This window comes from Rhincodon typus, chromosome 20, assembly GCF_021869965.1.
Source record: "Rhincodon typus isolate 14 chromosome 20, sRhiTyp1.1, whole genome shotgun sequence".
Lineage (NCBI taxonomy): Eukaryota > Metazoa > Chordata > Chondrichthyes > Orectolobiformes > Rhincodontidae > Rhincodon > Rhincodon typus.
Genome location: NC_063351.1, coordinates 25359025 through 25371468, shown reverse-complemented (window position 1 = coordinate 25371468; position 12444 = coordinate 25359025). Strand labels below are relative to the sequence as shown.

Below are 12444 nucleotides of genomic sequence, written 5' to 3'. Positions count from 1 at the left end.
CCGAGGAGAAGAGTCTTCGGGAGGCCTAGCCCGAAACGTCAGCCTTCCTGCTCCTCTGATGCTGCTTGGCCTGCTATGCTCATCCAGCTCTACACCTTGTTATCTCAGCAATTATGGTTACATATTCCAAAAACAATCATTTGAAATAAAATGTAATTGTACACCTGGACTTGTAAAATTCAGTATCTGTCTGAAGTAGCTGCTATCAACTGAGCTGTTTATTCTGCGACATGACAGTTTTGTGTAGTGCATGGTCAGGCTACAAGAAATGAAAGAAATCAGCAGGTGCTGATCATCTCCTTTGACAGCAGCTAATTTTGTTCCTCTATTACTAATATTAGACACAATAAAGTAACCAGTTATTGCTATTTGGGATCCATTGAGTGCCTTGACAGCTCACATCATAATCATAAAAACTGCAGTGTCCACCAAAATAGATTTGTACAATAAGTAATTTATAAACCAGTATGTGAGTTGCTTTTAAAAGAATGCATTGACCAAGCAGTGGTGACTTTAGTCAGATATGTTCTTCCTTGTAATCTTTGGGTTACCATGTTATATCACAACAGAATCCCTACCTGATTTATAACTGGAGGAGTTTGCACAATACTATCTTCCAAAGAAGGATATTAGAAGAAGATTCTGATAAAAGTTTGTAACATCCTGAAGACAGCAAGGTGTATGGTTTGAATGATGCTTAAACATATTCTGGATGTGAAAGCCACTTGGCACCATGAAGAACATTTTGAGCACACTCATGTACCTCAACTAGTTCAACAGGGCTCTTCAAGTATCCAACAAGTATTTTGCATGGCAAGCTTTACAACTGCCTACATTGTTGCTTGGGATACACTGGGTATCAAAATGAAAGAAGTTTATTGCCAGGTTTTGATTCCTTGCAGGCAAGTTTGGCCACCTTCAGGGATAACACAGTTACTACAGCCAAGAATCCCACGAGAAAAAGAAAAGAGAATGCCGAGGAGAAGAGTCTTCGGGTGGCTTGTGAAGCCAGGAGACGGGATAATGAGGCTACCATGCTGATTTAGGTAGATATTAACAAAAGTCAATAGCACTGGAGTTTAATATGCTACAAATAAGACTTAATTCACCCTAGCCAGTTTGTTACCAACAAATGAAAATTTGCATTAATGATTTCAGCTTCGGTGGAATCAATGTGAAGCTCCAACCTCCATTGCTAAGGGTGTTGTATTGTGTGTTGTGTTCCTTAACACAGAATTACCACTTTCATATTAACTTGTTAAGTAGCATGGGTTCAAGTTACTTGAAAATCTCGAACAGGTTTATTTAACATATAAACTACTAACTTGCAGATGAGAACAAAATACCCTTTCACATTCTTAGTCGATCCTGCTGCTTCTTGCATTCCTAATGGCTGCTGGTCATGTGATGTCATCTTGATGTTGGCTTATTACCATACACAGCTCATAGAGAAAAACACAACAACCTGATTGCTGCAAAACGTAACATTTATGGGCACTTGCACAAAATTACAATGGTGATCATAGCCCTGTGTTAGTTCAGAGAGAAAAAATGTTGTACAATATAGTACATTGAATGGACCATGATATGATTAGTAGTTAGAAAAAACTTCACAAGTTTGGAATGACATTGAGGTTCAAGTTAGCATTTATTTTGTACGACTTGAATGCCACTATATTGAAGCACAAATATTGTCAATGATATTACATTTGATGTTTGACAGGGTTTCTGAAATTGAATGACTTCAATAGTATCAATAAATTAAAATACTTACAAAGGGAAGAGGTTTAAGTGTATGATTCAAACTGTATGTTGTCCGTGGAAATCTCCCCTGTGATAGATTATGACAAAGGAGAAAATATTTCAGAAATCTGTAACAACTTATATTAATTAACAATTATGAGAATGATACAGATCTATTCACAAGGTTTTCCAAATGAGAAGGCTGAGTTCAAGTCATATTCCTAAACTTCAGTGCAACATTTATGTGATTCTATGTTATTCTTCTGAATGCATTGTAAACCCTATCTACATGTTAAGGAGGACTGCTACAGATCCCATGACTTTACTCACAGTGCAGAAGGTTTTCAAATATCCTAACTGACATTACTCACCTAACAATACTGCAAAGCAGAAGCACTGATCAGAATCAATATCCATGGGGCCTCACTGCAGAGAAATTGATTTCGGTATTTGCCCACAAACGACTGTGATTCAACAATTCAAACATAGCTTGTTAGTTGTGAACAATTTATGATGTCATTAGACCATAAGGAATTTATAAATCAGAGTATCTTTTCTTTCTTGTGATATTCATGGCCCTTTGTGGCATCTAGATTCAGGATCATAACAATCAATTCTAGATAGTTTCCATGCTTTTTTTAAAGGAAACCATTGCCAGAAATTGATCACTGATTACTAAGGACAAAATAGTTTGATGCCCTGTAGCCTTTAAATACTGCTAAGTCAAGTCATTTTCACTTTGCAGATTCATTGGGAACAGAAAGGGGGACGTCCAATATCTGTCAATAGGTGGGAAACTTACTGAACAAATTGGTCAGCCTGCACGTTGTTTGTCTTATTCTCCCACTTAACATAAGTGGAGGTTGTCACCACTGCTAGGATATCCCAGAATCCCTGGCATTGGCCCAATCTTTGAAGTCAACCATGCACTCCATCAAGCATTTACAGTCTGGAGTACTCCTTCACTCTGCACATAATGGTTAAGCAACCATCTGCAGCTCTCGTCATCATTCCCTGAGCCCAGCCAACAGTTTAATCATCATTCTGCACAGCATCCCAGCGAGGTCACGTTGGTGGTGACCACTGATAAGAGGCCCTCCTAAAGCATCCAATGTCCTCCTGTGCACTATCGTCTTCTACAATTCCTCTCCCCTCTGCATTCCAGGTTGCTGCCTCTAATCCCTAGAAATGAGTTCCTCAACTTCACAACAGAGCAGAATTCCCTGATAACTTCCCTTGATTTACATTCAGCTGAATCCTAAGACTGACAGTGGCCCACTCATGGACTGTACTGACATTTATTCCCTGATCCTGACTACTCGAAGCAGCCGATTGACCATGTCTAGGACCGAGGGCAGACAGTGCCTTTGACTTACTATACAGGGATGCCTGACTGACAGCAGTCCCCTTCACTGAGGACTGTTTCCCTTAGACTTTGAGACATGACCATTTGGTTGATGTACAGGAAATGAATTTGCTATGCACACTGCTGGCTCCTGGTACAGGTGTGTGATTGACACTGATCACTGCTGACAACCATGCCAATTGCCTGATTTTGCATCTGTGCGAAAAAGCAAAGCAATACAGAAGTACAATGAGCCTTCAAGCTCTGGCTTAGGTGGAAAAGCTCCAAAAAGCAAGGCAAGGCAAGGCAAGACAAGGCAGAGATGCTGTGAGCATCAATGTTGTCACAAAGTAAGTAAGCACTAAGAGAGTGAGTGAGAAACCTTGAGATTGTTTTTATTCAATCATGTGATGTAGGTGTTTCTAGGTGGGCCAGCATTTATTTCCCATCCCTAAATGCCCTTGAGAAGGTGGTGGTGAGCTGCCTTTTTGAACCACGAGAGTCCATTTCATGCATATACGCACACAATTCCAAGATTTTGATCCAGCAACACTGAAGGAAGCAATATATTTGCAAATTTAGGCGGTGAATGCTTGGAGTGGATCGTGCTGTGTAAGGAGCTTTTGTGAATTTCTACAGTGCATCTTGTAGATAGTACACATTTCTGCTACTGAGAACAGGTGATGGAGAGAGTGAATATTTCTGGATGTGGCACCATCAAGTGCATTTTAATAAGGCAAAATGAAAGTCTCTCATTTTGTGTTGTTCAGTTGTTATATCTAGTTCTCAACTCAAGTCTGAATACAGCACTCCAGTATACGCTGCTTCCTTACCTGAAGAATTGTGAATGGAAATATATGTGGTGCCATCATCAGCAAACGGAAATATATGCGATGCCTTCATCAGCAAACATTACCACTTTTGACATTAGGTTGAAAGGAAGATCATTGAGGAAGCAAATGAAGATGGCTGGACTGTGACAATGAGAACTCTTCAAGTATCACACTTAGCTTCCCATTTGATGACTCCAACTAATAAAGAGTTTCTTTCCCTATTCCTACTGCATTCAGGTTTACTGGGGCTCCTTGTTGCTATATTCAATCAATACCAAGTTTAAAGGTAGAATGAAAATGTGCAATGATTTAACATCTTAAATACATATTGTTCCACCAACAAGACAAGAGACGGAGGCACATCGAAAAACAATCAAGCAGAAGTAGCTCTGGAAGATCTCAATATTGACTCTGGATGCCATGGGGTTTTGTGGTTTCATGGTTTCAGGTCAACACGAGCAAAGAAATTTTCCACTGATTAGCACCCACCGTCCTCTTTCAGATAATAAAGCAGTATTCCTCCTCGTTAAACATTATTTGGAGAAAGCAGTGAGATGAGCGAGCACAGAGTGTAATTTATTTGAGAAAATTCAATATCCTAGCCATCAAATAACTTTTGTATTAAATAATTCTGGGAAGAGAGGGTTCATTCAGGGCTAATGTCTTTCTTGCCAGAAGCTGACTGTGTGGTGAGTTAAGTGTGTTTGTTGGCCTTCTCACGGAATGAAAGAGCCCTGCCAGCAACACTGATGGCCAAGTCTAATTTTTAAATTACCCTTACCCAGTCTATCTGATACAAACATGTAAAGCAAAAATCTGCAATAGGGTAAACGTCTTCTCAAATCAATCCTTTGACAGTTAACACTAAAGTAATTGCAAACATGCTGGCATAACATATAATAGCAACATCAGGTGGAATTCTATATCCTTCCCCTGGAATGGTCTGACAACAAAAAAATTAGATACGAGAAAACACCACCAAGCCCATCACCTGCACTTTACTACTGGTATTTTAACACTGACAGGGATGCTTCAAGATAGCTTGCCTGCATGCAGGCCAACTGAGGTCCTTAATTTGCCAATTAACAGCTACTTAAGGACATCCTCCCACTATCATGTTTATTCTACTTGCAACCTTGTTGAAGGTGGGATTGTGTGCCTCCTGTTTGTGCCCAGGCGAGCAACTGCCAAGGATTCCCCACTGCCCCGGCCTGACTGTTCCAGCACCCTTCACTCCTAAACACAAACTCTCATTCCCTCATTTCATGGAGGCCTTCCTGTCTAGGTCTGGTGAAATTCCAACATACTTTTTCACTGGCATCTCAGAGTTTGGAACTAGCAAAGTCCCAGCAGTGGCCTCCTTTCCTGGTGTCACACTAGACATTTAATTCACTCACTGCTATTGGACTCAGAACTTCCTCCCCAAAAAAAGGGTACAAGTCACACCCTGTACCACTTGTAGCCTGACAGCCATGAAATTGGCTCAGACTTACCCGTCACACAGAAGAAAGCTGCTTGCTCCTGAATTTAGGAAGTCTACCATCTCTGTATAAAATTCATTCCAGAATAAAGAACCCTCATGTAGGTTGACCTTAGCGTTACAAATGGTGCATCTACTTCTATAGCACATTGCCTTACCTTCTCATGGGCGCCATACAATGATGGTAATTTATCATTTAACTTGCTTGGAGAAACATTCTGGTTTTGCATTGTCATACATTTATCTGCGGTAGATTCAGGCTCTATACAGAATCGGAACTCTTGTACATTTGGATGCTTAAACTGAAAGAATAGACATGCAAGGCTTCTATTGATAACTGAGCACTATATACACTGTATGCAAAATGTGAAACAGGGTAAGGTTTATGCCAAAACTCAATAAGACTTTATATCTGTTGGGCTGTATAAGTGGGTCATTAATCTTTTTATTTCAATACTGTTACAACCATACAAAAAAAACTATCAATATTCAACTTCCATCATCTGATTGTCATACCTGAAAGCTTTCAAGGGCTAAAATTTGTTTTAGAAATGATAAATGCTGACCTAAAATGGCTGCTGTGATCACCTGACAAAGTTGAGCCAAGCTCATGAAATCATCAATAAACAAAAATCAGTTTCAGACAAAATTAACGTAGTTATAAAAGGAGTTGAACTCAGATCTATATATCCCAATAAAAACTGAACAAAAGACTGCAGATGCTGTAAAGTTCTGAGGAAGGGTCACTTGACCTGAAACGTTAACTCTGATTTCTCTTCACAGATGCTGCCAGACCTGCTGAGCTTTTCCAGCAATTTCTGTTTTTGTTTCTATATTTCCAGTTGATTCATACCTTTCTGGAATTTACATTTTGAGGTGCAGATCATCCAGCTTGAAAAAAGACATTGAAACTAGAATCTAGAATATGCACTGAACAATATTATAACAGCTGAAATTAAGCATAGAGGAGAGCAAAGAAAGGTGGAATTGTAAGCAATATATGGAAGACAATCTTTTACAGCCTCAAAGTTAATGCCCAATGAAAATGTAATTTGAAAAACATCACCAAAAACTCATGGACATCTTACAAACTTTGTTACTGCTGAAGCAATGTGGCAACAGCTAAACAGTCGGATATCAGATCATTCTCACAACTCAAGCACTCTAAGAACTTGGAACTACAACTGTTCGTAATAAAATTCCTTTTTCTTGCATTCAAGAAAACCTTGTACTTTGGCTCCTTCATTTTGATTAAATTAGTTATGTTTTCATTGAAATGTGAAAACTACATGCTAAAAGATAAATACATATGCTTGTTGCCACTCATGACGAAAGAGTTATAAAGAGGAGAGCAAAGCTAGTTGCAACAAATTGAAGACTACATTGTTGTCTTCACATGACATCATTAGTTTCGGATGATAGAAGTTCAGTGTCATCGTTCAGATTACTGCTTTAAAAATAAGATTAGATAACATTTATTTTAGAACCAATGATAGTGTGAGTATCATATTTTCTTCTTTTATGAGTGAGATGAATCAATTGATGAAAATAATTGGTAGATTGCTAGCACCATAATGAGTTATATCGACTCTAAAACAAAATATTATGTTTAAACAAGATGTCAAATGGCCAGTATAATTTAAATACAAACATGCCACTGCTTTGTGGCTTTGGGTATCTATTCTGCCATATGAACTAAATCATTCAACTTGCTCAATCCTCTGAAATTCACTGTTGTAAAAGCCAGTGTCTACTGACATCTAGTGTTGATTGCAACTGCACATGCACTCAGAGGTTCTTTCCATGCACCTGAGCATAAAAATTGTACTGCAAATGCTCACGAATCCAGAAACATGGATGCACAGAATTTCAGAATTGCTAATCTTAGAAAGATCTTGAATTCTTCACCTGGGGCATTATTGTCAACCAAGGCTAAATTGGTAGCACACAGGTCTTTGGTTCAAATTCCACTTCATGATTTGAGGAAATTGATCAAGTCTGATGCTTGATGGAGGGAGTGCTGCACTGTTGGAAGTACTATCATTTTGGATGAGATGTTAAGGATGAGGGCATATTTGCCAACTTGGGTGAATGTAAAAGATTGCATGGCATTACATTGAAGTTGAGTAGTGGAGTTACACTAGTATCATGGCCAATATTTATCCCTTAATCAATATCATAAAAAAAAATTATCCAATTATCACTACATTGCTGTTTTGGGGTGTTTGCTGAGCACAAATATGGTTGCCATATTCCTTACTTCATGGAATTACAAAACGTATTTCATTGGCTGTAAAAACATTTTGACACATCTGGTGGTTAAATATGATATAAAAATGGAAGTTTTTCTTTCAGGGAGTATGTGGAAATGCTTCATAAGATCGGTACATAGGATTTTCTTTACAGGATTCTTTACAGGGTGGGAAGGGAACGACTTACAAATAATTTATTGGGAAATGAATGGAAAAAAAAAATTTCCACAGCTTTCCAAAAATTGAAACTGAGCAACTGCGAAATTTAGTTGGGAAGGAAGGACACTTCATGATCTCCACTAGGATAAAATGAAGACAACTGCAAAGATCTATTAATCTAATGCACCTGTAATGTGGAATTGTTTCATTTTGTGCACCAGCTAACTGCTTCTTTATTTTATTTAGTGGGGTTTTGACATATTTGGAAACCCATCACTAATTAAAGAGTTTCTTGAAAAAGGTTCTGAAAAATCTATACCAGCTAAGTTTCTGTTGTCTACATATGGAGGATACAGTTCTCTCCTTAAGGACACCTAAGTTACCTGAGTTTAAACTATTGGTTCGCAGAGCCAAGACCCAGCTACTTTAAATCAGCACAGACCCACTGTTGTCCAGCCGTGACCTCATCCTTACAATGGGAGATTGTCAGGAGTTGGTCATAATAGAATTTGCATCATCTCAGCAGATATTTGTGGTAGCACTTTCAAAGGGCAATGAGGGCAGAGCAAGGGATGGGCACATTTGAATTTCATGCCATTAGCTGGCAGTTGGAGTTCTGGAGCAATCCTGCCCCCAAGCCATTTTTGAGAAGTCTGGGTTAGGGTGGAACAACTATCCGCCCAACAGCGACAGGTATTCAAATGAGGTAATTAAAAGGACTATTAAGGCCTGCAGTAGATAGGCCCTTCACTGGTTCATGAGAGGAAGCAACCTCCAGGCAAGGAATTGAGGAGGTGTGGACTTGAGGGCAGCACTTCATTTTGCTAGGAACGTGTTTGCAGCTGCCCTGGTCATCTGTTGTGGTTGCTGGCTATCAAGGGAAAGGGTTGGTCCTCTATGTTCACAGACTAACAGTTGTGGCTGCTTTTAAGTCAACTTTTTAAAATTAATCTTTAGCCAACATATCTGTTGTAAGGTTTCTCTTTCTTTCTCTCTCTTTCTCTATGCAAGCATGAGCAACCCCCTCATTGGAGATTGGGGCTGCCAGCCCCAAGAGTCCATCTACTGTCCTTAATTGTATGGAGACTGCACCCTCTCTCCACTAATTTGCTGGCTCACCAGAAATAGTTGTTGAATGTGGTGTGATGTCAGGATCAGCATATGATCCCAATTTCCAACTGAAAATCCAACACTTGGTATCAGGAGTTCCTCGTTTGCAGAATAGTAAGCATACCCTTAAGTTAAAAATACATTGCAACAACCTTCTAGCAATTCGATTCAATCCATCCCATGCCCTCAAATGATCAGAAAATCAAATCTTCAGAATTTCAACAGCACCTGAGTGCATCTACAAGGAAATGATAACAAATATAAAATGCTGCAGATATGGGTAATTTCTCATACTCCACGTCCAGGTAAAAATGATCCAAAAACTGTTATCTTTGGGTTCAGAAATTTCTCAGCTGTACAACAGGCATCTGTTAATGACACGTGAAATAATATACATGAGGCAGCTGACAACATGCCAGTCACCTTGAAGTACAATTTCAGTGTCCAACACATAGGCTTAAATCACAAATTGGCTAATTCAGTTTTTCAGATGTCTTTGACAAAACAAAAGTAGTGTGTGCCTACCCTCCTCTCCAGCATGCTTTGAATAAGTCTCCAACTATTTATCCTATGATGTCAACAGTCTATGACCATGTTAACTGGCTTCACTCAAGCATCAGAGAATTCCAATACAAAAATAGAAACTGTTGGAGAAACTCAGCAAGTCTCGCAGCAGCTGTGGAGAGAAAGTAGAGTCGATGCTTTGGGTCTAGTGACGCTTAATCAGAACTTGTAGCTAGGAAAAGATGGTATGAATGCTGAAGACTAGGTTGGGGGGAGGAGTAAAAGAGTGGGAGGATAGATGGAAATGAAACCCAGAGGGAGACAAAGACAGTTAGGCAAACAAAGGGATGAAAATGGGTTGGCTATGCTGAAAATAGCCCATGTGGTGTGAAGACTTGGGGTTTGTGGCTGGATAAAGGACATGGAAGAAGGTATTTCTGCCTGGGTACCCTGCAGCTTTCAGGACTCAACATCAAGTTCAATAATTTTTAGGCCTGAACACCTTCTTCCATGTCCTTTACCCATCCCTCACCCAGGCTTTGTCATCACTTGGGCTGCTTTCGGTACAGCCAACCCATTTTCACCTGCTAACGGTCTCCATTATCAGCTTTTCTCCTTCCCTAGTTTACATCCCTTTGTCTGCCCAACTGTCTTTCTCTCTCTGCGGGCTCTGCCTCCACCTGTACTCTCCCTTACCCACACCTCCTGCACCCCCCGTCTTCAACATACATACCACCTTATCCTAGCTACTATTAGTTCTGATGAAGGATCACAGGACCCAAAATGATGACTTTACCTTCTCTCCATAGATGCTGGCAGACTTGCTAAGATTTTCCAGCAATTTCTGTTTTTGTTTCAGATTTCCAGCATCTGCAGTTCTTAGTTTTATTTTGGAGAATTTGAGTAGATTGTTATTAACTTGACATAACCAAATTAGCTAAGGAGGATCTCAATGTTGCATCCATTGGGAGCATCTAATATCCCTTCCTAATTTCAATTCAAATCTTCAAAGACCATTTACAAGTACTTTGTTTTAAAGATGGGCAGTGTGAGAGTACTCATTTGTGCTGTTTAATACTTACATAGAAATGCTGTGGCTAGCCTTTATATTCTGTTAGAGTTTCCTCCCATTACTTCTCATTTAACTCAACCATCATAACCTTCAATTTCGTTCTCCTTCATACACTTATTAGTTTTCTTTTAAATGGATCTGTAACATTCACCGCAGGTACACGCTGGTAATAAGATACAATGCCTCTGGGCATTTCAAAATAGGAAGGTTAAAAAAACATTAAATCATGGGAGGAAGATACTCAAGACACCATTGAGTGGGTGTATTTATTAAAGACAGATTATGGGAACGATGTCTTTGATGTGCCATTCATGTCTGCAGAGTTAGGAGATTAAGAGGCTTTCAGATCTTGGCATTAATTAAAAGTGATCTCAAGCACTCAACTATTAAGTCCTCCAGTGAGGAGGTGAATGAGAACACAACAGCCGGATTCCATTGGCTGTACACACAACTAGTGTGCAATTTTTGCATTTGGATCTTCTTGGTTTGTGCAAGGTTCCTGGGAAACCATCACAACTCTGAGAGCATAAGACAGTCCAGATGCCTTAGCTTTTCTGGCTGACCAAAAATCTCTGGGTGGATAATAGACTGTCCCAGCATGTGTGTCTTTGGTATGAATCTGACATTTAGCATCTGCTTGAAACTGAAAATCACTGGGCCTTCTTCAGTCTTCCAATGGGGAGTGATTACAGTTGTCAGTGCCTCCATTAGTTGCTTGCACAGAACTGTGTCATGCTTAGCAGCTGGTCCCATGCTTTGTAAACACGAGCTAATGCCAGACAAGTGTAAATATCTGCTTTGACAGAGGGTAAACTGAAATGACGTGATGCTGCCTCTTCATTTGGTTGCTCACCCTCTGAGGTCTCAAATGATTATTCTGCCCTTGTTCTGTCTACATCTGCTACTTGTCCCATAGTAGAGAAGAGGGATGTTGGGGATCAGCCCTTTCCACTAATTTCTTCTGCCAATTATGCATTTGTCACAGATGCGCCATAGATACCACTGCCTATGAGGTTTAGTAAGTATGTTCCGAAACCACAGATTTTTAATTCATAATAGGGTGAGGGGATATGGATGGTGGGCAGGAAAATGGAGTTAAGTTTGAGATGAGATCAGCCATGGTTGTATTGAATGATCTAGAAGGTTTGAGGGGCTGAATTGCCTAGTCCTGCTCCTAGCTTTTATGGGTTTTGGAGTCTACAGCTGCTGCACAGTCAGTAACTGAAACACTGGCAATTCTGCAACCATGTTCAGTTAACCATACCACAACTGCTAACTTCATCTGCAACCTCCAGTCACAACTTCCTCAGGTAGGGTTTGCTGACCTCATCTGCCCATTGAATAGAAAAAACACATCTGTGCCTTTTTTGCCTACAGGTGCATTTTCAGGGAGGCAGAGCTGCTCTTTCTGCAGCAATTCTTTGAAAGCAACTGCTGAATACACTCCTTTCCTCAAAATGATGATGTATTGTTCCCATTTGATGACCGTATTCTACTGAAGTAGATGAAATGATTCACTTTCTCCATGGTTTGCACATCTCAATTTTTTTGTATTCCAGTACTTCTACCAAACTTTGTCTTTTCCCAATAGAGCAATAGGCTAAAGATGACTTCCTCACGCTAAAAACTTAAGCTTTCCAAAGTGTCTCTGAGTTCAATGTATCCTAATGGACGAGTATGATATTACCTGCATGGTCCCGGTTAGAAAAAGAGATCTGATCAATACCAATGCTGATATATGTAAAGATATGGTAAAAGATCTTTGAATGCAAGAGAGTGTTGAAGTAAGAATGCATTCTTGCCTTAATAATCTCCTGCGTGTGAGTTAGTTGGCATTGTTCCCATTTGCATCAAGTCCCAAGATCTGAGCACCAGAATCTAAGTTGATGTTCCAATGCAGTACTGAGAGAATGCTGAGATAACAAGGTGTAGAGCTGGATGAACAC

At 39.7% G+C, this 12444-nt stretch overlaps 1 protein-coding gene across 1 annotated transcript in view; it reads right to left on the bottom strand.

The window, feature by feature from the left end:
* LOC125485615 overlaps positions 1-12444 on the bottom strand; it is a 20484-nt gene that overhangs the window by 862 nt on the left and 7178 nt on the right. Inside the window, exons 2-4 of the mRNA XM_048609190.1 lie at positions 8932-9047; positions 5560-5703; positions 1775-1831 (exon numbers count right to left, since the gene is read on the bottom strand). Of these exons, the coding sequence (XP_048465147.1) occupies positions 1775-1831; positions 5560-5703; positions 8932-9047 (317 nt within the window). The remainder of the gene's footprint in view (positions 1-1774; positions 1832-5559; positions 5704-8931; positions 9048-12444) is intronic.